The sequence below is a fragment of the Helianthus annuus genome, chromosome 13 (genome assembly GCF_002127325.2).
Source record: "Helianthus annuus cultivar XRQ/B chromosome 13, HanXRQr2.0-SUNRISE, whole genome shotgun sequence".
Taxonomy (NCBI): Eukaryota; Viridiplantae; Streptophyta; class Magnoliopsida; order Asterales; family Asteraceae; genus Helianthus; species Helianthus annuus.
In genome coordinates this window covers 115,743,046-115,768,155 of record NC_035445.2, presented here as the reverse complement: position 1 = coordinate 115,768,155, position 25,110 = coordinate 115,743,046, and the positions used below count along the sequence as shown (strand labels likewise).

General features: G+C 38.7%; 2 protein-coding genes across 2 annotated transcripts; both read right to left on the bottom strand.

Annotated features, from left to right (window-relative positions):
• Window positions 1-2,717: 2,717 nt before the first annotated feature.
• On the bottom strand, window positions 2,718-15,065 carry LOC110939468 (serine/threonine-protein phosphatase PP2A catalytic subunit-like; the record flags this gene model as incomplete). Its single annotated transcript, XM_035982322.1, has 5 exons — window positions 2,718-2,822; window positions 14,373-14,396; window positions 14,470-14,547; window positions 14,622-14,706; window positions 14,878-15,065. Coding segments are annotated over 5 exons (480 nt in total), but the record flags the coding sequence as incomplete, so codon positions are not given.
• Window positions 15,066-21,919: 6,854 nt separating this feature from the next.
• On the bottom strand, window positions 21,920-22,347 carry LOC110944119 (auxin-responsive protein SAUR78). Its single transcript, XM_022185835.2, has one exon. The coding sequence runs from the start codon at window positions 22,332-22,334 to the stop codon at window positions 21,930-21,932; it is 405 nt and encodes a 134-aa protein (XP_022041527.1). The 5' UTR covers window positions 22,335-22,347; the 3' UTR covers window positions 21,920-21,929.
• Between the last annotated feature and the right edge of the window lie 2,763 nt (window positions 22,348-25,110).

The window sequence follows — 25,110 nt, the reverse complement described above, 5'->3', positions numbered from 1 at the left end:
ACGACGATTCATTCCCGGTCCTTACCAACTTAAACCCAAGTAAGCAAATGATGGAGGCATTAGGACTAACCCTTTTTCTTTCAAAACCATTATTTTTATTTTTCTTTTCACCTACCCAAAAACTCCCCCTAGTTAACCCCTTTGAGCCTAAACCTTTTCATTTCTTACCATAAAAACCCTTTTACCCACCAAAAACCTTTTTTTTTATTTTCTCCCTTTATTTTAGTAACAAGCTCGGTTTTCGTGTGACTTCAAAAAAAAATGAATGAAGTTAGAAATAAACAAACAAAGCTCTTAAAACAAAAGCTTGTTTGAAGAAACACTTCATTAAGAATAAAAAGTCACTAAAACAAAATGTTTTACGAAAACCGACGCTTTTTACGATTTTCGCCCTTTTCTACTAACCACTAACCCAACTACCCACCTTTAGCCCAAGCCTTTACCCAAAAAGTCCTCTTGATATTTACAAAGGTAAAAAGTTAAAAAGGAGGAGGATTGATTGCTTGGCAAGCCTATGGTAGGAACAAGTTCCATGCCGCTCTCGAGTGATTCACTAAAAAAATACACCTTCGGCCGAGTGTGAGTGATTTCTCCCGTGAGGTATGTGAACTTGTATATAAATGGAATTTTAAAAAGGCATGCTATGCCCAAATAAGTAATTTATCTTATAAAACGTTCTAAATAAATTATAACGAATAGGATTGTAAATAAATAAAAATAAAACCCAATAAAGACCTTGGATTCCCGACACTCTATGACAAGCCAAAACCTTCTCTTCTACCCATTCCATTTGGGAGTGTAAGCCACATATTAAAGAGTTTTGCTTGAGGACAAGCAAAGATTCAAGTGTGGGGGTATTTGATGTGTGTAAAATGCAACATATAAATTACATCAAATGAGGCATAAAACTAACCCTTTTTAAGTACTAATGTTGGAAAAAGAGTGTTTTTGTCTTTCTTTTGTATTTTCAGGATTAAATGAGCTCAAATTAACAAAAGAAGCAAAAAGACAGCTAATTCTAACATAAATACAAGAAAAGGAACATAAGTGGATTGCCCGACCCCTCGACAGCATCCTCCCAAGCAAAATAGAGAAGGCAGAAGACTGAACACGCCCCGTGCTCAGCCAGCACGGGGCCGTGCCCAAGAAGCAGCAGAAAAGACAAACCAGTAGAAGCTTCTATTGCCCACCACGGGGCCGTGCCCAGTGAACACGGGGGCGTGGCGAAAGTACTGCAGGCGTATTAATTGTAATTGCGAATTACAATTAATGAAGAGAGAGAGTGTCAGACAGGCACGTGGCTGTGCCTAGCGGACACGGGGCCGTGCCCAGCCTTCTGTTCAGCCTATAAATAGGAGTGCTTGGTTTCATTGCAACTCATCCCTTGGCACACCACCTCTCTCACACTTCATCCACCACCACCACCACCATAACACCATCATCCACCACCATCATCCATTGTCCATCATAGAGTGTGTGAGTCGTCTCGGGATCCAAGATTGATTGTAAGAGTTCTTGACAATCAAGGCCATGTTTGCCTAAGTCTCTTACATCACTTGGTGAAGACAAGTGTTTAGTATAATACTTTTTATTTTTAATCTTTTGCACTTTTTATTTGGTTTTGTATTAATGACTTTAATAACTAGTTGCTTATGTTGAAGGTGATTCTTCCTTATCGTTTGTCCGTGGTGTCTTGGCATTATTTTACTGTCTATATAAAATAAAAGATTTTCACCATTCATATCTCCACGGTCTATATGGAAGTATGTTGGCTACCTGGTCGGGGGGTTAAGGGAACGGTTTGGTAAGGGTCTTGCCCTTGTTCAGCGGTTTAGAGGTCCTGCAAGGGACCTGGGTCAAATTTAGTAGGATCTCCTTCAATGCCCATAGGTATTGGATGGCGGGGATCCAAACTCTTTGACCCCCTCATAAGTTAACTACTATTAATACTATAACCCGGCTATTTAGGACTGTATCCCTGCTGACTCAAACTACTTAGTCGAGGGTAACGTCACCTCCAAAAGAGGGGCCTACCATAATTTACATTAATAACTTAATTCATTATCTTTCAATAATCCGACCCTTTAGGATTGTATCCTTGCTGACTCAAACTACTAGGTTGAGGGTAACGTCGCCTTCAAAAGAGGGGCCTACTACAATAACTAAGATATTCTCTTAAACAAGTGCAAAAGTGCGAAAATAATCAAAGGTTATACTAATACACGAGTCGGATCGAAGTGATTCATCTTGTCTATCTGTTTTTATTTTTATTTTTCAGCATTTAGTTAGTTTTTATTTTCTTAGTTTATAAATCTTTTTCTAACATTTTGATTTGATTAGACGTTGAGGATAAACCGGTACTAAAAGCTCTTGTGTCCTTGGACGACCTCGGTATCTTACCAACACTATACTACGTCCACGATGGGTGCACTTGCCCATATGTGTGTTTAGTGTTAGTAAATATTGTGTTTTATAAATTTAAAACTTGGCTAAAAGTGTAAAAAGGGCTTAAAATATACATCTAAAATATAACACACTTCACGCACATCAGTAATACACCCCGCACTTCACGACAGATCTCACATATAAGCTTATCCAGTTGACCCATTCGTATCTAATTTTATTTGCAGCATTAAGTTAGCTTCAGGAAAAGAACTAAAGGTATCATCTCTGCACTGGATTCTAACAACATCAAAGAAGAAAGAAACAACACTTTGTTAAAAATAACACGTAGCTATATCTTGTCCAAACGTGTAGCCGGCTCCACGTAGAGATATTCCCCACCCGCATCTGTCATCTGGATCAGCCCACAACAGATCACACTGTAACACCCCGTGTTACCGAAAGTCAAAGTCAAAATCAAAGATTGAAGTCAAAGGAAGAAAAGATCGCTAATTGCGATCTGTCTCTCCTTGCTCCATCCCTATTTGACTTCTTTGACGGTAGTTAGTCTATTTTATGTTTACATTAGTAGTATTATGTGGAGTAATTAATTACAATCAAATTAATCGAAGTTTATTTGTCAATGCGAATCGCTTTACGACTGTGAATAATAGGAAGTAACAATGCGATAAAGTCAATTAATCAATAATCGAGCTAATCTAATCATCATCGAACTCGAGACTCGAATTACGCGAATTTTGGTGTTAATATACGTGTGTGTGTGCCTTATGTGTTACTTGTGCGTGTCTACTTTATGTTGCGTGTGGTAATCAATCGAAACTCGACTCAAAATCGAAACTTAATCAAACTCAATCGAAATCGAATCATGATAATTGATTGAGAAGAGATAGCGCGAGATATAGATGATTGTATGTTAGATATAGAGGTTGGGATTAAAAGTAATTTGAATAGGAAACTCTATCGTACTCGCATCGTCCTCAATCGAAATCGAAATATCAAGAATCGTCGCACCGAACACTCGAATCGTGCAGCTGTTCGATCAGGCTACCAGCCGATCGGACTGATGTCCGATCGGACAGGCTGTCCGATCGAGCTGCCTGGCCGATCGGCCAGCACTTTCCTCATTTAGCACCCTATAAATACCCCTATAATTGTCATCCTTTCTACTTTTGGAAACCTCTGACCGACCAGCTCGTGCTCCCCTCTTTTTCTCAAATTCCTTTCGATTCCGGTAAGATTTCGTCCTAAATCTTGTACTTCCTTGATCTACACGTACTCCTACATCTTTCTATATTTCAAATCTTGATTTCTAACCGTGAAATCATCAAGATTCAAGTATTCTAGGATGATGTCATCATGGTGTTCTTGAAGAACTTCATGTTTTGGCCTCAATCCACCAAGAATAACTTGGATCTAGCCGATTTCCACATAAACAAACAAAGATCTGTTATAGATCTAAACTTTTACACGGTGCAAAGGATTGAAAGATGGTTTTCCAACTTTCTTTCAACTCTTTTACACTCAATGCCTTCAAACCGATAGAAACGGAGCTTGTGCCGACTTGATAATCATTCCAGTGCTTGCATGACTCAAGATCCGGATCCTATCCATGAGATTCACTGACTTTGGGTTAAACGTTAAACTCCGTCCCGAACAGTTCACCGGCCGGATTTGGGTGATTCCTGCCCGATCAGGAGAACCAAGTAAAGACGAGTTTTCTATTGTTCAACTCGCTCTCAAAATATCTCAATAAAACGACAAATCAGAACAGCCAAGTGTTAGACGAACAGGCCGACCAGGTCAAGATGCTGACCGATCGGACTGATGTCCGAACGGACAGCCAGCCGATCAGACAGTCAGTCGAACGACGGGCCAGCCGATCGTCTAACTCATGGCCCTACACTTAATAAATTTTGAAGACTAGTATTGAACGAACAACTGTTCGATCGGACTACCGTCCGTTCGGATTACTCTTCAGATCATGAGATACTATACTTCAACACTTAGTCGACTTTCAACATGTACAATGCACTAGGAGTGCCACCCGATCGAACAGCCGTCCGATCAGGTGACACTCTGCTGAGAACTTGCCTTGTTAGAAGTACCTAACCGATCGGGCTGCCGGCCGATCGAACGACCGTTCGATCGACCGACCTGAAGGGTAAAGATACTTCAATGTTTTCAAATGCTACAACGAAAACTTCAAAAGCCAAACCATCATACACAAACACATCCTTCTCAAAGGAAGAAACAATCCACTCGAACAGCCATCTGATCGGCCTACCGACCGACCGGACAGCTGTCCGACCGGACTGTCAACCGAACGGTCAGCCGTCCGATCGGACTACCTTCCGATCGACTAGCTGTTCGACCCTCCAACACTTATTTTCCGTTTACGCGTTGCTTATCGTCATACAATCGAACTATTCAGGCTAACTCTACTCTCAAGCGCTCCCTTCAATCCATCAATCGCTGTGAGTATACTTGAACCCTTTTTGCTTTAGCACTTTTGGGTGTTACATACGTTACTTATTCTAAATCATAATCGAACACACTACTCAATTACTTTAAACGCTAACCATTATCGCATGTATTACGTGACTAAATGAATGCTTGTTGTTATGTTTACACGTGGAATGCTGTCTACCTGCCTTAACGACGATAGTATTATAGTTTGGACTCAGCACCCGATCACGCGGGGGTTGTTAAGGACAATTACTAACATGGATTACGGTGGTAATCATGTATTGCGAACTGCCTCGGGCAGTCAACCCGCAATCATTGGTATCGATAGATCCATGTCGATATTTAACATGCTTCGTTTTCCTCTGTGTACGTGTTGGTTATGCGTAAACTATTTCAAACTCTATATGTTATTATCAAACTTGTATGCTCACCTTTACATTTTATGTATTGACTTTATTTTAACGTATGTGACAGGCATTTAAGATGCTTACCTGCTAGGAAGGCGAAGCTAGAATAAAAGTCTAGTGCATAGTTGTCTGTAGATCTTGCAGCTTGAGTCTCTAGACTAAGATAAACAATATTTATATTTAAATCTGAGTTGTCGGAACAGAATATTTGCCTGGATCTTATCTGTAATAATTTGTTTACTATTTGAGGTACGGTATGGGACGTATTATATAAATTGAATAGTAATGATAATTGTTATGGCAACTTCTGGACAATCTGTTTCGCTCAGTGCCATGCCCCGATGATTCCGCCATCGGTTGGGGTGTGACAGATTGGTATCAGAGCCATAACTATAGGGAATTAGGTAAGACTCGACCTAGTCCGGGTCGATGTCTTAGAGACCTAGACTATAATTAGGAACCAACAGACCAAGCTTAAGTGCTATATATCTTGCTATTTCTCGCCTACACTACACCATCACCGCACTCGAACTTTCAAAAATAAGAAAGCGATTTAGCCAAGATTAGGTGTGAAAACTGCAAACTCTCGACTGAATTGCTTGATCAATGCTATTTTTATCAACTTATCAATGATTTCTTCATTCTTTTCAATAACAAACGCTTGTTCAACGGGGGAATTATACCAAATCAGGAGTGAAATCCATATTTTGATGAATAATCTCCTCTATCTTACTAAAATCAAGGGGAAGTTGTTAAGCCAGGGGTGAAACCCTAACCTTGACGGCTGTCCATAAACTTTACCAAAACTCTCACCAAAGCCTCGACGGACTCCAACGACCTGAACTCACAAGTATGGCTCAAGGGATGCGCGCCGAATGCCCAAGAATCGAGGCAGAGGCCGATTCCGAAAGTCGGAATGCGATGACAAGTTTTTGAGAATAGTCGAAACGCTTTGGATAGTCAATGTCTAATACCGCAGACAATCTATTTTTTTAATTTTTACGTGTTTCGATTCTGAGCCTGCAACTGCTGACTCTGATGACTCGTTTATGTGTTTATATGAGTTTGACTGTTTATGTGTTTAATTTTGATATTTACTCGATTTTTGCTCTCACTCCGATCGACACTCACAACCTGCATTGCTCTTCTATCTCAAAACGCTAACAAGTCGCTACAATATGAACGACCTTATGCTATGACTTACGCTCATACTATACTAATCGATATGCTATACGCGATCGCTATATTCAAATACTCGCAAACTTTGAGGCAGTCGGAATACTGTATGTACTTCTGCGTGCTGAGAGGAGGACTACATGATATTATGTGCCTCTGTGATTGAATGCGTATGGGCTTCTGTGTTTTGTGCCCTACGTGCTTACGTGTTTGTGTGCTTCAGTGACTACGTGAATCTCTGGTTATGTGCCTATGTGTTTATGTGATACGTGCTTCAACGTGTTCCTGAGCTTTAGTACGTAGTAGACGTGTGAGGTGAGATTCGATTGTGATGTGTCTAAGACCTACGACGATGTCTGTTGCAGACAATGTCGTCATCTGGACACCGAACCCCACTTACTCGCCAAGAAAAGAGAGACAGACGTCTTGCTGCTATCATCGCCAAACAAGTAGCAAAAGCTGTGAGCGATGTCTATGAAAACGTCAGCAAATCATCTAAGGAGTCGAGAACTGAAGCTCCCAAAGATGCTACCAAGACTGTTTTCAGCTTTAAACAGTTCAAGGCATGCGGACCAAAGGAATTCACTGGAGAAGATGGCCCAACAGCTATGTTTTAATGGTTTGATTCCATCGAAGTCACTCTGCGCCAAAGCGGTTGTCCAGAAAATCTCCGTACCCTAAACGCAACCGGCGTCTTCCAGTCCCGAGCTCTAGACTGGTGGACGGCCGAGCGAAACAAACACGGAAATGATGCAGCTTATGAGCTGACTTGGAAAGAGCTGAAGGCCATTATGATGGACGAATGTTGCCCTCCCCATGAACGCCAAAAGCTGGAGGACGAGTTTTGGAACATTAAGCAGAAGGATGGAGACAACGCTGCCTTGACTGCTCGCTTTAAACAGCTCAGCCTCATCTGTCTCGATCAAGTCAAGACGTCAGACATGGCCATCAAGAAGTACATTCGCGCTCTACCCGATTGTGTTGCCGATTTTGTTCACGCCGCAAAGACATCATCAATTGAAGAGACTTACTTGCTTGCCGCCGAGATCAACGACAAGCGAGTAAAAGCTGGTTTCTGCGATAAGCCCTCCAAGTCTCTGCATCAAGCCACCACTGCACCGGCCGCCGAAACTGCCACTGCTCAACCATCCAAGTCATCACGCCGTAAGAAGAAGCACAACAACAACAACAACAGCAACAAGAACTGTGCTGTCACTACCATTGCTGCTCCTCTGCAAGCCGTACCGGCTCAGCAGCAGTCTCATCATCGACCAGCACCAGTTACTCAAGCGCCGCCAGCAAAGCGTGCTTACACAGGTCCCCACCCACTCTGCCCGACATGCTCATATCATCATCCGGTGGGTCTTGCCTGTCGTTTCTGCGCTCATTGCAACTTATTGGGTCATTTCACTGCCAACTGTCGCTATGGTCCCCGTAACACCGCAGCTCCTGCCACTGCTCATCAAGCTCTACTACCAGCCCTGCAAGGCCAACAAGCGGCTCAGGCACCCACGATCAATGCTCGAGTCTGCTTTGCATGTGGTGATCCTAACCATTTTGCAAACATGTGCCCGAACAGGGTGGTGAAGCAAGAGCCCCAGCAGCAGCAGCAACAGCCTCAGCAGCAGCAACAAGCAGCACGCGCCAGAACCTTCAACATCAATATTCGTCAAGCCCAGGCTGACAACAACGTGGTTAATGGTATGTTCCTTGTGAATGGTATTTATGCATCGTGTTTGTTTGATACTGGAGCCGATAACTGCTTTGTGTCGTTTGAATTCGAGAAGCTCCTTAGTCATAAACGCTCTTATCTCCCCTCGTCATTCGAAGTTGAAGTCGCTACTGGAAGAACTGTCGCCGTTAATTCTGTTCTTCGTGATTGTACTCTCGAGCTCAACAATCACATCTTCCCAATCGACCTCATTCCGATGCAGCTCGGAAGTTTTGACCTCATAGTAGGCATGGACTTTCTTCACAAAAACCATGCTGAAGTTGTGTACTTCGACAAGATGATTCGATTCTCACTCGCGAATGGTGATCTATTATGTGTGTACGGTGAAACTGCTTCGAAAGGTCTCAAGCTCATGTCGTGTGTCCAAGCTAGCAAGTATCTCCGCAAGGAATACAGAGCTTTGTTGGCCAACATTGTAGTAGCGGAGAAGGGAAAGAAAAGGAAGACAGAAGTTAAAGACGTTCCCGTGGTCCGTGAATTTCCTCAGGTGTTCCCTGATGATCTTCCTGGACTACCGCCAAGTCGTGATATCGACTTCCGTATCGACCTCATTCCTGGAGCTAACCCCGTAGCCAAAGCCCCTTATCGACTCGCGCCATCCGAAATGCGGGAACTCTCGAACCAACTCCAGGAATTACTTGAAAGGTTTTATTCGCCCGAGCACCTCTCCTTGGGGCGCACCAGTCCTCTTCGTTAAAAAGAAGGATGGGTCGTTCAGAATGTGTATCGACTACCGGGAATTGAATAAGTTAACCATCAAGAACCGTTATCCCCTACCTCGCATCGACGATTTGTTTGATCAACTGCAAGGTGCTACGTGTTTCTCGAAGATCGATCTACGCTCAGGCTATCATCAGCTATGCATTCAGGAAGAAGATATACCAAAACCGCTTTTTGCACTCGTTACGGCCACTATGAGTTCGTTGTTATGCCTTTTGGTTTAACCAACGCACCCGCAGTTTTCATGGATCTGATGAATTGCGTGTGTAAGCCCTATCTGGACCGTTTCGTCATCGTGTTCATCGACGATGTCTTGATCTATTCCAAGTCGAAGGCCGAACACGCGCAACATCTACTTTGGTTCTCGAGTTACTCCAGTGGAACCAACTCTATGCCAAGTTCTCCAAGTGCAAATTCTGGTTAGAAGAGTTTCAGTTTCTGGGTCACATCGTGAATAGTCAAGGTATCCATGTCGATCCTGCGAAGATTGAAGCAGTTAAGAGTTGGATTACGCCAAAGAACCCGTCTGAAGTCCGTTCTTTTCTCGGATTAGTGGGCTATTATCGACGATTTATCGAAGGATTCTCCAAGATCGCTGTGCCGCTTACCGCCCTTACTCATAAAGACAAGTCTTTTGTTTGGGGAACTGAACAAGAGTCTGCTTTCCAAACCCTCAAGCATAAGCTTTGCAATGCTCCTGTTCTCACGTTGCCCGATGGGAACGACGGATTTATTGTCTATTGTGATGCTTCTAACCTTGGTCTTGGTTGTGTTCTCATGCAATGGGACATGGTTATAGCTTACGCTTCTCGACAACTCAAAATCCACGAGAAGAACTATACAACCCATGATCTCGAGCTAGGCGCGGTTGTTTTTGCATTAAAGATTTGGCGACACTAACCGTATGGTACCAAGTGTACGATCTTCACCGATCATAGGAGTTTACAACACATCTTTGATCAGAAAGAACTCAACATGCGTTAACGCCGATGGGTAGAACTTCTTAACGATTACGACTGTGAGATTCGTTATCACCCAGTCAAGGCAAATGTCGTTGCCAACGCGCTCAGCAGACGAAGTTAGTTGCTCAGCATTCGTAATACTCAAGCCCAACACGATCTCGAAACCCTCATTCGTGAAGCCCAACATGCTTATTTTAATGAACGCACCTTGAAGAAGGAGAGAATCTACCACGATGGAGCTCAGCTTGTAAGCAAATCGAATGGGATCTTTTATTTTCTGGACTGAATTTGGATCCCTAAGCGGACTGAATTGCGAAAGATTTTAATGGACGAAGCCCACAAATCTCGGTATTCTATTCATCCCGGTGCCGATAAAATGTACCAGGATCTTCGCTACAAGTACTGGTGGCCGGGCATGAAAAGGGATATCGCTCTCTATGTCGGAAGATGCCTGACTTGTGCAAGGGTGAAGGCTGCACATCAAAGACCCTCTGGCTTACTCGAACAACCCCCAATTCCTATATGGAAGTGGGAGAGTATAGCTATGGATTTCATAATGAAGCTTCCGCTCACATCATCATGTCACGACAGCATTTGGGTTGTTGTTGATCGTTTGACCAAATCAGCCCACTTTTTGCCAATACGGGAAGACTACAAGGTAGAACGATTAGCCCGAATCTACACCGACGAGTTCATTTGTAATCATGGTACGCCTCGTGACATCATCTCTGACCGTGATGCCCGGTTTACGTCGCGATTGTGGGAAACGTTTCAAGCAGCTCTAGGTACGTCGCTTAACTTAAGTACCGCATTCCATCCTCAAACCGACGGACATACTGAAAGAACGATCCGTACTCTTGAAGACATGCTCCGTGCGTGTGTCATAGACTTCGGTGGTAATTGGAACAAATATCTGGCGTTAGTCGAATTCTCGTACAACAACAGTTACCATACCAGCATCCAGATGGCACCATTCGAGGCCCTATATGGAAGAAGATGTCGATCACCAATTGTGTGGCACGAGATCGGTCACTCGCAATTAACCAGTCCTAAGCTATTGCAAGAAACGACTGACAAAGTCCTCCAAATTCGAGACAACTTGTTGAAAGCTCAAAGTAGACAGAAAAGTTACGCCGATAGAAGACGCAAGCCCCTGGAATTTGACGTTGGCGACTACGTACTCCTAAAGGTATCGCCTTGGAAGGGTGTGGTCAGATTCGGCAAGAAAGGGAAACTAGCGCCTCGATATGTTGAACCTTTTAAGATTCTGGAAAGGATCGGAAAAGTCGCCTACAGACTCGAACTACCGGAGGAACTTAGTAATGTCCACCCGACTTTCCATGTGTCAAACCTCCGAAAGTGCCTGGCTGAGCATGATCTAATTCTACCTCTCGACGACCTTCAAATAAACGAAACGCTACACTTCGTGGAAAAGCCTGTTGAAATCATGGATCGCCAAACCAAGCAGCTCAGACGCTCGCGCATTCCTATCGTGAAAGTCCGATGGGAAGGCAAACGAGGCGCGGAGTTCACTTGGGAACTCGAAAGCGACATGAAGGCGAAGTACCCGCAGTTGTTTAAGTGAAAGTCTAGAGAGAGAAAGTAGCAAAAGGTGATTCACGGAGTTGTGCAGCTTTCAGCCTAATTTCGGGATGAAATTCCCTAAACAAGGGGAGGCTGTAACACCCCGTGTTACTGAAAGTCAAAGTCAAAATCAAAGATTGAAGTCAAAGGAAGAAATGATCGCTAATTGCGATCTGTCCATCCCTGTTTGACTTCTTTGACGGTAGTTAGTCTATTTTATGTTTACGTTAGTTGTATTATGTGGAGTAATTAATTACAATCGAATTAATCGAAGTTTATTTGTCAATGCGAATTGCTTTACGACTGTGAATAATAGGAAGTAACAATGCGATAAAGTCAATTAATCAATAATCGAGCTAATCTAATCATCATCGTACTCGAGACTCGAATTACGCGAATTTTGGTGTTAATATACGTGTGTGTGTGCCTTATGTGTTACTTGTGCGTGTCTACTTTATGTTGTGTGTGGTAATCAATCGAAACTCGACTCGAAATCGAAACTCAGTCAAACTCAATCGAAATCGAATCATGATAATTGGTGGAGAAGAGATAGCGCGAGATATAGATGATTGTATGTTAGATATAGTGGTTGGGATTAAAAGTAAATTGAATAGGAAACTCTATCGTACTCGCATCGTCCTCAATCAAAATCGAAATATCAAGAATCGTCGCATCGAACACTCGAATCGTGCAGCTGATCGATCAGGCTACCAGCCGATCGAACAGCCAGCCAATCGGACTGATGTCCGATCGGACAGGCTGTCCGATCGAGCTGCCTGGCCGATCGGCCAGCACTTTCCTCATTTGGCACACTATTAATACCCTTGTAATTGTCATCCTTTCTACTTTTGGAAACCTCAGACCGACCAGCTCGTGTTCCCCTCTTTTTCTCAGATTCCTTTCGATTCCGGTAAGATTTCGTCCTAAATCTTGTACTTCCTTGATCTACACGTACTCCTACACCTTTCTATATTTCAAATCTTGATTTCTAACCGTGAAATCATCAAGATTCAAGTGTTCTAGGATGATGTCATCATGGTGTTCTTGAAGAATTTCATGTTTTGGCCTCAATCCACCAAGAATAACTTGGATCTAGCCGATTTCCACATAAACAAACAAAGATCTGTTATAGATCTAAACTTTTACACGGTGAAAAGGATTGAAAGATAGTTTTCCAACTTTCTTTCAACTCTTTTACACTCAATGCCATCAAACCGATAGAAACGGAGCTTGTGCCGACTTGCTAATCATTCCGGTGGTTGCATGACTCAAGATCCGGATCCTATCCATGAGATTCACCGACTTTGGTTAAACGTTAAACTCCGTCCCGAACAGTTCACCGGCCGGATTTGGGTGATTCCTGCCCGATCAGGAGAACCAAGTAAAGACGAGTTTTCTATTGTTCAACTCGCTCTCAAAATATCTCAATAAAACGACAAATCAGAACAACCAAGTGTTAGACGAACAGGCCGACCAGGTCAGGATGCTGACCGATCGGACTGCTGTCCGAACGGACAGCCAGCCGATCGGACAGTCATCCGAACGACGAGCCAGCCGATCGGCTAACACATGGCCCTACACTTAATAAATTTTGAAGACTAGTATTGAACGAACAGCTGTTCGATCGGACTACCGTCCGATCGAATTACTCTTCGGATCATGAGATACTATACTTCAACACTTAGTTGACTTTCAACATGTTCAATGCACTAGGAGTGCCACCCGATCGAACAGCCATCCGATCAGGTGACACTCTGCTGAGAACTTGCCTTGTTAGAAGTACCTAACCGATCGGGCTGCCGGCCGATCGAACGACCGTTCGATCGACCGACCTGAAGGGTAAAGATACTTCAATGTTTTCAAATGCTACAACGAAAACTTCAAAAGCCAAACCATCATACACAAACACATCCTTCTCAAAGGAAGAAACAATCCACTCGAACAACCATCCGATCGTCCTACCGACCGAGCGGAGAGCTGTTCGAACGGACTGTCAACCGAACAGTCAGTCGTCCGATCGGACTACCGTCCGATCGACCAGCTGTCCGACCCTCCAACACTTATTTTCCGTTTACGCGTTGCTTATCGTCATACTATCGAACTATTCAGGCTAACTCTACTCTCAAGCGTTCCCTTCAATCCATCAATCGCTGTGAGTATACTCGAATCCTTTTTGCTTTAGCACTTTTGGGTGTTACATACGTTACTTATTCTAAATCACAATCGAACACACTACTCAATTACTTTAAACGCTAACCGTTATCGCATGTATTACGTGACTAAATGAATGCTTGTTGTTATGCTTACACGTGGAATGCTGTCTACCTGCCTTAACGACGATAGTACTATAGTTTGGACTCAGCACCTGTTCACATGGGGGATGTTAAGGACAATTACTTGCATGGATTAAGGTGGTAATCATGTTTTGCGAACTGCCTCGGGCAGTCATCCCGCAGTCATTGGTATCGATAGATCCATGTCGATAATTAACATGCTTCGTTTTCCTCTGTGTACGTGCTGGTTATGCGTAAACTATTTCAAACTCTATATGCTATTATCAAACTTGTATGCTCACCTTTACATTTTATGTATTGACTTTATTTTAACGTATGTGACAGGCGTTTAAGATGCTTACCTGATAGGAAGGCGAAGCTAGAATAAAAGTCTAGAGCATAGTTGTCTGTAGATCTTGCTGCTTAAGTCTCTAGACTTAAATAAACAATATTTATATTTAAATCTGAGTTGTCGGAACAGAATATTTGCCTGGATCTTATCTGTAATAATTTGTTTACTATTTGAGGTACGGTATGGGACGTATTATATAAATTGAATAGTAATGATAATTGTTATGGGAACTTCTGGACAATCTGTTTCGCTCAGTGCCATGCCCCGATGATTCCGCCATCGGTTGGGGTGTGACACATACATTGGTCCTTCATGTGGGACCTACAAGTTCACCAAAAAAGCATCGGTAAGATACATATTATCAGGTTCTGCAGGATGAAGAAATACAAAGCACCTCTTGTATGCGGTCCAATGCTCGGATATTCTCTAGTGTATCCAATGATGGTGAAAGTCCTCCATGTAAGCAAAAGATCTATGATATAAAAAACAGTTCAGTTTTATTATAAGATGATGATGGTATAAACGTGAAACTTGTAATATTATAACCTGGCTGTCAATAAGGGCTGTAAGAGGAAGGTAATCAAACAGGTCGGTAAAATACTTTCTCAAACATTCATCATAGAATCCATATCTGAGTTGACCAAAAGGGAATATGAGTTTGACCAAAAATCGAGTAAGGTTGATATTCAAAGTGTCTAATGTTTAGTAGATTTTTTACCTTTGTTTTTGTTGCAAAATTTTATATATATATGTATGTGTGTGTACGATTTTCTATTTTAGAATAAGAAAGTAATGGTCTTACACTTGAGTGATCTGCCTGCTCTCATGATTTCCACGAAGAATTGTAATTCTGTGTCTATAACGAACTTTTAGAGCCACTAACAGGGTGACGGTCTCTGGGGAATAGTACCCACGATCTGTAAGTGAAACAGTCTTAATCAAAATGTTAAAATGCTGAAAGTGATACACTTTAATCAAACATCCTTGACATTAGAATGAAACCAGTTTAATATGTATAAAAAAAACTTGCAATCATATCTCTGCAATTACCAATTTACCATTGTAACTAAGGAGAAAGAATTGGCAGATAACTAAGAATAACTGAAAAATGACACACAAAAAAGAGAAAAGTATATACTGCTCACAACAAATTAGTTATAACTATGAAAGATAACTCAAGTCAAAACCTACTCTTGCTTCTTTGCAGACTACTTACAACTGCTAATAACAATCAAGAAGACCTAGTTGGTTCTTTACAATACCATATACCACAAAAGGGTCTACTTATATTGCACGCCTTGCTTAAAAAAGCCATATCTTTCTAAGCGCCTTGCTAAATCTCGCTAGCATACGACATATAGCAATTACTTCGTCTCCACTCTGTATTCAAAGCATTAAATCATCAGCCACACAAAATACCAATTCATCCCTAAATCTACACACCAGAACAACAACAAAAACACAAAACCTCACCAACATTCATGACGAGTGCCGACAAAGAGAGCTAATCACCGAAATCTATACACCACTGTTAGGGTTCAGATCCACCGGTGTCTTGACCGGAGAACAAAGAGAGTCGCCCAAACCCTAAGCGCCTCCATGAACCACTTCGAGACACATCATTGTTGTTACATGGGTTTCCATCACCGGTGGTCGACCGACTTCGATAGAAGAACACCACCGTCTCTTTGTCGACAGAACTGGCTACACCCTTGAACTCTCAACACTACGATTGGGGAGTAATCGGAGGAGACGACCGTCCGTAAAAGGGATTTGGATAGGAATCGAGCGGAGAGAGAACACCGATTGGGGTGGGCGATGCAGATAAGGGTTTTCCATTGTGAATTTTGAGAAGAGCGGGGGATATGGAATTTTGGGGAGGGAACTAAAAATGAAAAAATAATTATTAAAAATATAAAACATATATAACAAAACTACCCAATATATAAACATTTAAATAAGATCTGAATATAATAAGGAATATTGTTTTGTCACAAATGCGTAACAAGTTGTGACGCAATCCCGACGGATGGTTTATTTTAATTAATAAATAACTATTTTGTTAGAATTGTGTAGGAAATGTTATTATTTCCCATATTTACAGGGCCGACTAAACCTATTTGGAGGCTTAAATCGAAATAAAAAGTGAGGCCTTTTCCGAAAAATTAACATTAACATTTTTAAACGACCAAATTCATACTTTTGATTTGACAGAAATATAGGAAGCAATTAAGAAAAATACAAAAAGGAGGAGCAACATAATTGTAGTTTGTAGTTATTGTTTCCCATCCCTTGGTTCTGATTTTGATTTCAATGTTAATAATCACAGAACAGCCTAACAAAATAGTCACTGTGTTTGAAAGATAGCTCTAACCCAAAATAAAAGAAAAAATAATTCAAAAAAAAAAACCCTGTCCACTCAAAAACCATAAAAAATATAAATTAAATCAGTAAGCTCCATGGATTCGAACCAGAGCTTTTATAAAGACAGTAGGGCTATTCTACCAACACAAAACATAAGCATTAGTAGTATCTATCATCTAATTAAATATTAATATTGCTATTAAATTTATATATAATATTTTTGTAAAGAGGCCCTTAAATTTTGGTGGCCCAAAGCCCTTGCTTCACTTGAATGACCCATGGGCCGGCTCTGCATATTTATTTTGCATATATTAATATTTAGTGGAGAGTTCAAATGAGAAGAATCACAAATTAAGAATAAAAAGAATAAAAGGGTACAAAGGTAATTTAAACCAATCATTTAAGTAGTCTACCCTTTATTTTTGCTATTTAAATTAATAAATATTAAATCATATAATGAGTATATTCTATAAATTAGTTGTGCACCTTACACAATAAAAACATTCATGCACATGATCCTACATATTCAACGTTTTCTACACCATAATAACAACGTTTCCTACACCAAGAAAACAATGTTTTGGTGTAGGGTACAAAATGTGTAGGTTCCCAAACACTTTTAAATAATTTTACGACAAATAATAATATATGTGTAGGACACAACACTTTAAATAATTTAGTCGCTCCTTATAAAATTGGTGTAGGACCCAACACATTAATAATAGTGAAGAAGAAAATTATGGTGGCATTAATGAGATTGGAGTAACCCTTTATAATATTTAATAGTGTTATACATCAAATTGTCTATTCTACCCTTATTAATTAAAACATTAATTGAAAGTGGACAACAATAATATCTTTATTCACAACCATTGATCAAAAAAATATAGGGCCTAGATTAATTTAGTTTTCTTCTTTCAAGAATATTCTTCTCAAATGAACCTTCCCCTTAATATTTATTCGATAAACAATAATAATTAACCTTTTGTAGATTATTTGTGACAGATTTGTGACGCAACTATCAATTAATTGGGATTTTCTTACTTTTTGTCGGAAACTTGTCACAAGTTGTGACGGAGTTCCGACAGATGATTTAAGTTAATTAAAAAGTAAATATTTCGTCATAAATGTGTAGGAAACGATATTATTTCCCTTATTTTTTTGGCTTATATAAATATTTATTCGGTAAAGAATAATAATTAAACTTTTATAGGTTATTTCTGACAGACTTGTGACGCAACTCTCAATTAATTAGGGTTTTCTTAATATTTGTCATGGATGCGTCGAAAATTTGTAACAAAATCTTGAATTTTTTTTAGGAAATTCGTCATAAAAGTGTAGTAATTTGTGACAAAAAAAATTGTGTAGGAAATTTCTGTAGGAAATTGTCCCTTTTCCTAGTAGTGTGACCCTTATAAACAGACAAAAAAAATGCAATTACAACATTTTTTTCTAGTATATAAAAATGTTCTAGGTTTCATAGTGATTATAAATTTGTATGACTAGAATAATTAATTGATACGTGCCACGTAACCACCCACGTTAACTTATCAGCATGCATATTCACGTTTCCCATTTGCCCACGTTTACATGTTCAGCATGTTAATTAGCAATCAATTAGGATGCACATTTCCATTATTCCATGTTTACAGTTTTTTTTTTTCCTTTTTGCATCTTGTATTTAAGCATCTTTGAATTGAATGAAAAGTAAGAAGAATTTAGTCGAATCTTTATCTCAGTTCTATCTAGCATATCTCCTAATTTCTGGGCATTAGATTGCAAGCTCGGTTCATACCATTAATAACCATCACAAATTAATCATTTTAGATGATAAATATATGACATGTTTTTTTTTTCTAAAGCTTTACTTTCATGATCAATTGGGCAAAGAAAATGTTTTATTATATTTCACTTGATTGGCTGTTAGATCATTCACATTCATGATCAGAAAGGTCATGGACAAATTTTGGGTCACTAAAAAGGCCAATTTGGGTCATCAACGTACAATCTTCATGAGAAACCACTATACAACACATGACCTGAACTTGTTGGTAGGGTCCAACATGTGCAGAAGACCGGATCGAAAAAAGACCAATGTTGAGACTGAAAACCAGACCGGTTCAGTCTAGATGGAACCTGGTTCAGGTCGGTTTTCTATATGTATCAAACTAGGTTATGGCCCCGTGTATTACACGGGTTGATTAATGAAAACGATATAATTTATTATTTGTAAATACTTATTATTTTTAATCTACTCATGATAGTATAGTTTTGATTGAACATTCGTAAGTTGTCATTAATTAATAGCATTGAATTTCATGGGACAAAGCTCTAATAACATTGAATTTTATGGGATAAATCTTCTAAAATTATAAAATAAAAAACCAAGTCATCAAAATTCACACCAACAAAACTGGAAAAAGTTGAATTAAAGAAAGGAATATTGGTTTTTAATAATCCCAACTATTCGTCGTTTCCCGCTAACAGTTCCAATTTCAAAAATAACCACTATCTGTCCCAACTATCAACATATTAGCTTCAAATGAACCCTGACTAACAGAACCCTAATTTTGTTACTCTTCGATTGCCGGAAAAACGTTTTTAGCCGGAAAAAGGTTCCTAAAGGTCTGATCTAAGGTTACATAAATGTTGGGGACGAAAATGTTGAGTTTTCCAGCCAAAAACTTGAGTTTTCCGGACAAAAAGAAGTTTTCCGGGGATGAAATAATTTACGACGACCTCAATAATTGGGGCTTTTAGTAGAAAAATATTCCTAACGTAAGTAATAAGGTTACAAAGAGGTTTGTGACAAAAAAATTGAGTTTTCCGGCCAAAAATAAGTTTTTCGGTCAAAAACGTTTTTCCGGCTACCGGAGACTAACAACGTTAGGGTTCTAAAACATTAGTAGAATCCATGAGTTACCTATGCTTATTTTATTATAATACAATTTTGATAATTCCTATTGTAAAGTAAGCACAAGATAAATATAAATGGAAAAAAATAGTAAAAGATATAATTCATAGATTAAAATAATATATTCTTTATTTGAATCTAATTAACAAATATTATCTATATCTATTTGTTTAGAATATATTCTTTATTTGAATCTTATTAACAAGAGTAAACTGCCATTTTGGTTCCTGTGGTTTGGCCAGTTTTACCACTTTAGTCCAAATTTCAAACTTCTTACATCCAGGGCCCTGCGGTTTGGTTTTTATTGCCATTTTGGTCCAAATTTCAAATTTTTCCAGATTTCCCATTAATGACCTGCTATTTTGTCTTTACCCTCAGGGGCATTTTGGTCATTTTAGATTTATTATCTCTTTATTATAACTCAATTATAATAAATTCCTCTCTCTCTCAACATACAGACATCTCCCTCTCTCAACATACAACTCTGCTCTCTCTCTAAAATACCACCACCACACCACCATCGCATCATCCCCACCATCGCATCATCCCCACCACCATCCCACCGCCGCCAACACCACGAATGGCATCTTGTGCAACGAGCAGGGCATGAATGGCATCCAGCTCAACATCACCTGAGCTTACCTTTTTGTCTTCTGCTTCGCAAAATTCTGCTGGTGCTCATCAGAGAACCATTCTTGGGCTTAGGTGAGGCAGACTTTCCAGAACCCCCAACTTCGTTCCTTTGATTCTGCTCTAAATCCTGAATTTCTTGAGGCTTTCCAACAAAACTTGGGGGAGGCGGCTAAGCAAGAGGATTCACAATCGGACACAAATTAGCCCCGATTTCAACTTTAGTAGGATTTAAGCAGGGTGTAGAAGACGATTTCACTTCCAAAGAGACCGCCTCCTTCAGCAAACCAGACCCTTCAAGCGAAGTTTCAAGCGCCGCACACTCCTCAGTTGGAGAAAAATTGAAACTTTTGCAACTAGCAGACGATAAGGGGGTAAATCTGGAGGAATTGGCGGTTTTGGAGGGATTGGCGGCTGATTTTGGCCAATCAGTGAAGAGATTTCGGAGATGAGGGTGGGAGAATCGTAGAGAGGGTTTCTAGAGAGAGAAAGAAAATTGAGCAAATGAAAAATCTTAGGGTTTGGGAGGGTTGGCGGCAGTCGGATGGTGGTGTTGGCGGCAGTGGGATAGTGGTGGTGGGGATGATGCGGTGGTGGGGGTGGGGGTGGTGGTGGTGGTGGTGCAGAGAGTTTAGAGAGAGAGTCAGAGGTGTGTTTAGAGAGAGAGGGAGTGTGCAGAGAGTTTAGAGAGAGAGAGGTGCTTTGAGTTTTTATTTTATTTTATTAATTAGTTATAATAAAAACTACCATTTTGGACAAAAATGCCCCTGCACAAAAAGACAAAACAACCAGTTTTCAACAGTTAAAAATGAGGTTTTTGAATTTTGGACTAAAATGTCAACAAAATGCAAACCATAGGGACCCAGATTTAAAAAGTTTGAGATTTAGACTAATTTGGCAAAAGTGTCCAAACCACAGGGAGCAAAATGACAGTTTACTCTATTAACAATACTATCTATATCTATTTGTTTATGATAAAAGATAAAAAGATAAAACTTATGGATTAAAATAATATATTTTTTATTTAAATTTTGTTAACAAATATTATCTATATTTATTTATTTAGGCGAGAAAAATAGTTGAGATCACCTTATAAAACGCCATGTGTCCTTCTATGATTTACTTTACAGATTTTGTTTTTTAACCAAGAAATTCACAATCGTGGAAACTAAAACAAAATTTACAAGAAGTAAACTGATGGATAACTAAGATTAAATATTTCATGTTTAACAAGATATTTCAAATGTAACCTGGTAATTTGGCAAATCTAACTGTTACAACATACAATGCAAAGACGAGACTGTCTATAGGCTTACGAATGTGTAAGAAAGGTAACATTATACTGCTAAACTATAAGCTCTTATGTAATGTATGAAGTATTGATATGAAAACCTTTGATAAAAGGTATCAGTTTTTATATGGTTTTAATATATCGACTAAAATAGTGATGTAGAATGTTTTTAATCAAGCCAGTGAGTTAGTGGTGGAGTGATAAGTGAGAGACCTGATATTCCAAGTGAACTAGGTTTGATTCCTTCCCGCACCATTTAGTTACGGCGGCATCTGGTGATGATGGGAGACTAGGCGAGTAAGCGGTGCTCGCTAGTTCGATCCTTGAACTGAGCGGATTTTACCTCACCGCACTATTACGCCTTCAGGGGGGAAGGGGGGGGGTATATCTTGATGTGATGAATTTCTGCAGTAATTCATTTGAATGATTCGTTGGCTGTTAAAAAAGATATGTGTTTAATCGAGTAAATGATTATCTCGAAAAAGATGATAAAATATTGATCCTACCATCATGATCCTGCTATAAATACACAAACAACAATCAATAAAATAAAGTTGTTGTTCCATAAAATAATCATCATCTCATTTCTTGAGATATATCAACAATTAAACCAAAATCTAAAAAACAAAAATTATAGATCCGATATATAGAAAAGTTAGTTAGATAAATATAGATCCGATAACTCATCCACCGAATCCGAAGCAAGATCCAAATCAGAATTCTGAAGCATCCATAACAAATGATCAAACAATACTACTTCACAATTAATAACATCATCATCATCAGAACCTGATTTTTGGATTATAGCATTCAAGAGTGGATGGGTTAAATACTTGGGATCAATCAGGTAGGGTTTTCTGTTGCTTCCAACGAAAATGGTTTTTTGATATTCTTCTCCGGCGACCGCGCTAGCATTGTCATCATCAGTAGTGGTGGTGTTGGTGGTGGTGCTCGTGGATTTGGGTGTTAGAGTGGTGTAGGAGGAGGAGGAGGAGGTTCTGAGGCTTTGGCGTGATAGTGGCATGCACTTTGTTAGTATGAGATTGAATTTCTTCTTCATGATTGGTGTAGAATAAAGAATGTTGCAGAGAACTAGGTTTAGATGGTGATATGATGGATATATATATATACAAAATAGTTTTTTTTTTATTATTATTTTTATTTTTATTTTTATGAGAACATAAAAAAATTAATTTATTCATTTATTTAATCTTAAACTTCTCTAAAAAGGTAGAAAATGATGGTTGTGGTTCATATCTTGAAATTAATATATAGGAGGGTTAAATGAGTATGAAAATTATTATAAGAATAAAAAGAATAACATTTAAATTAATAAAAAAATTTCTATTTAATATGTGTATTTAATGTTATTAAAAGATATAGATAGATATTATTTTAATTAATTTATTGTAGTCCTCTAAATTAACTAACTAATTAAACATGTAACTCATTTGTAAAATATACTTTTTCAGGACAATCTAATTTATGTTGAAGAACAATTTTTGATATGCGTAGAATAAATTTCGAAATGTGTAGGTTAATGTTGGATAAATTTTGAAATGTGTCAAATAAAATGTTTTTGCCTAAGAGAGAAAATAGTTAATACGAATATAACTATTTAATGTTTTACCATTATTCATTTTCTTTTTTTTCTTTTCACATTAATAAGTTCCTTTAATTCTTAAATGATTTCCTTCATATATATATATATATATAGGTTTAGGATCCTGTACAAAGTGCTTAATTTGTAAGAAGTGTAAGAAATATTCCTGGAATGACAAGTGTCCATCCTCTTAATTAATTCAAAAGGGTAGTTTTGTAATTGTACATTTTGTCATTTAATTCAAATATCAGCGAATTATATGGTAACCAGCGAATTATATGGTAACCGTCATCAATCTCCAAAAAATCAACGAATTTCTTCATACTTTATCATAAATAGATCTATAATCGGATTCATGGCGTGGTGTTTTAAAACAACTGGATAAATTGACTATGATGTTGGTCATGGTGTTTTATATAGAAGGTTGCTGGGGATTCCAGATAAAACACCATGACTTGAATCATGGCGTGGTGTTTTATCTGGTGACATTGTTCATGGCATAGTGTTTTAAACATCTGGAGACAAAACACCACGCCATGAACAATGTCTCCAGATAAAACACCACGGCATGAATAATGTCTCCAGATAAAACACCACACCATGAACAATGTCTCCAGATAAAACACCACGATATGAACAATGTCTCCAGATAAAACACCACGCCATGAATAATGTCTCATGATAAAACACCATGACTTGAATCATAGATGTTTTAAAACACCACACTATGAACAAGGTCTCCAGATAAAACACCATGACTTGAATCCTAGTCTTTGTGTTTTAAAATCTGGGAATGTTTTGTATTTATAAAACACTACGCCACGAACAATGTCTCCAGATAAAACACCACGCCATCAACAATGTCTCCAGATAAAACACCATGACTTGAATCTGCGATTACGTTTTAAAAATCTGGGAATGTTTTAAAGTATGAAGAAATTCGCTGATTTTTTTTTGGAGATTGATGGCGGTTACATATAATTCGCTGATTTTTAGGAGTTTGATGGTTGTGTTTGAAACGGTTACCATATTTGAAAGAATGGAAAAGACACTATTGCCCTTCAATTTTACAAAAGCCCCTTCTAATTAAAACACAATTTACATTTTAATACCCTTTTGATCTCAACCATTAGATCAAAGATCCAATGGTTTAAAACACTTCTTACACTTCTTACACTTTGGACACTTTTTACCATATCCCTACCCTATATATATATATATATATATATATATATATATATATATATATATATATGTAGTTTTATGGTTTCTTGTACATAAAATGCACTAAAAAGTAAAAAAAAATGGACCTTTAATTAATCATGAATTTAATATTATAAAATAAAACTTGTCACACTTAAAAGGGGAGGGGTAGTGTGTGTGAAGATATGAATAATAAAGTGGGTGTGATGTGGATGTTTGAAGAAGATGAGGGTTCTACTTGTAAAATTTACGATGATAACATGCTATCTTACTTCTTTTTTAAATTTTTTTGAGTCCTACGTCATTGTATCTTTTATTTTTGAGGAAAAAGAGCATGAAGAAAATCCAGAAAAAAAATCGGCTTTAGAATCATAAGTATAATAATTTATTCTGAAATCTTATGATTATCTATAGCAAACCACAAAGCGACTTTGAGTCATGCGGTAGATGAGTAAAATTACATAAACATTTATATCAAATAAAGCTATAATTAGTATAACAAATAATATAATGATAAAAGATAAGATTTGTATTTTAGTTAAAAACTAAGTTTGAGATCTACACATTAATGGGCCCAGTTCTTTCGATTTACACGAAAATCCTTCCTATGCGATTATAATTCCATCCATCAGCTCTCTAGAGCTTTCAAACATTATATATATATATTAATTGAGGGTGAGACGAAAGATAGTAAAAGATCGGATATGTTTTAGTAAACCTCATTATAAATCTAAATAAAGTGTGTGTGTATATATATTGATGGTTGGACGAAAGATGGTGAAAGATCGGATATGTTTTAGTAAACATCAATATAAATCTAAATAAAAGAAATTTAGATATTATATGTTACAAATGAGTTTATTTATGAGTTATAACCATCTTTTCGCTTTTCTTGCATTCTTACTGATCCACATATGTCACAAATGACTTTATTTATGAGTTATGAACCATCTTTTTGCTCTTCTTCTGCATTCTTACTGATCCACATACAAGTCAAGCAATCGAGTTATCAATCCCCTAGTTTATATTT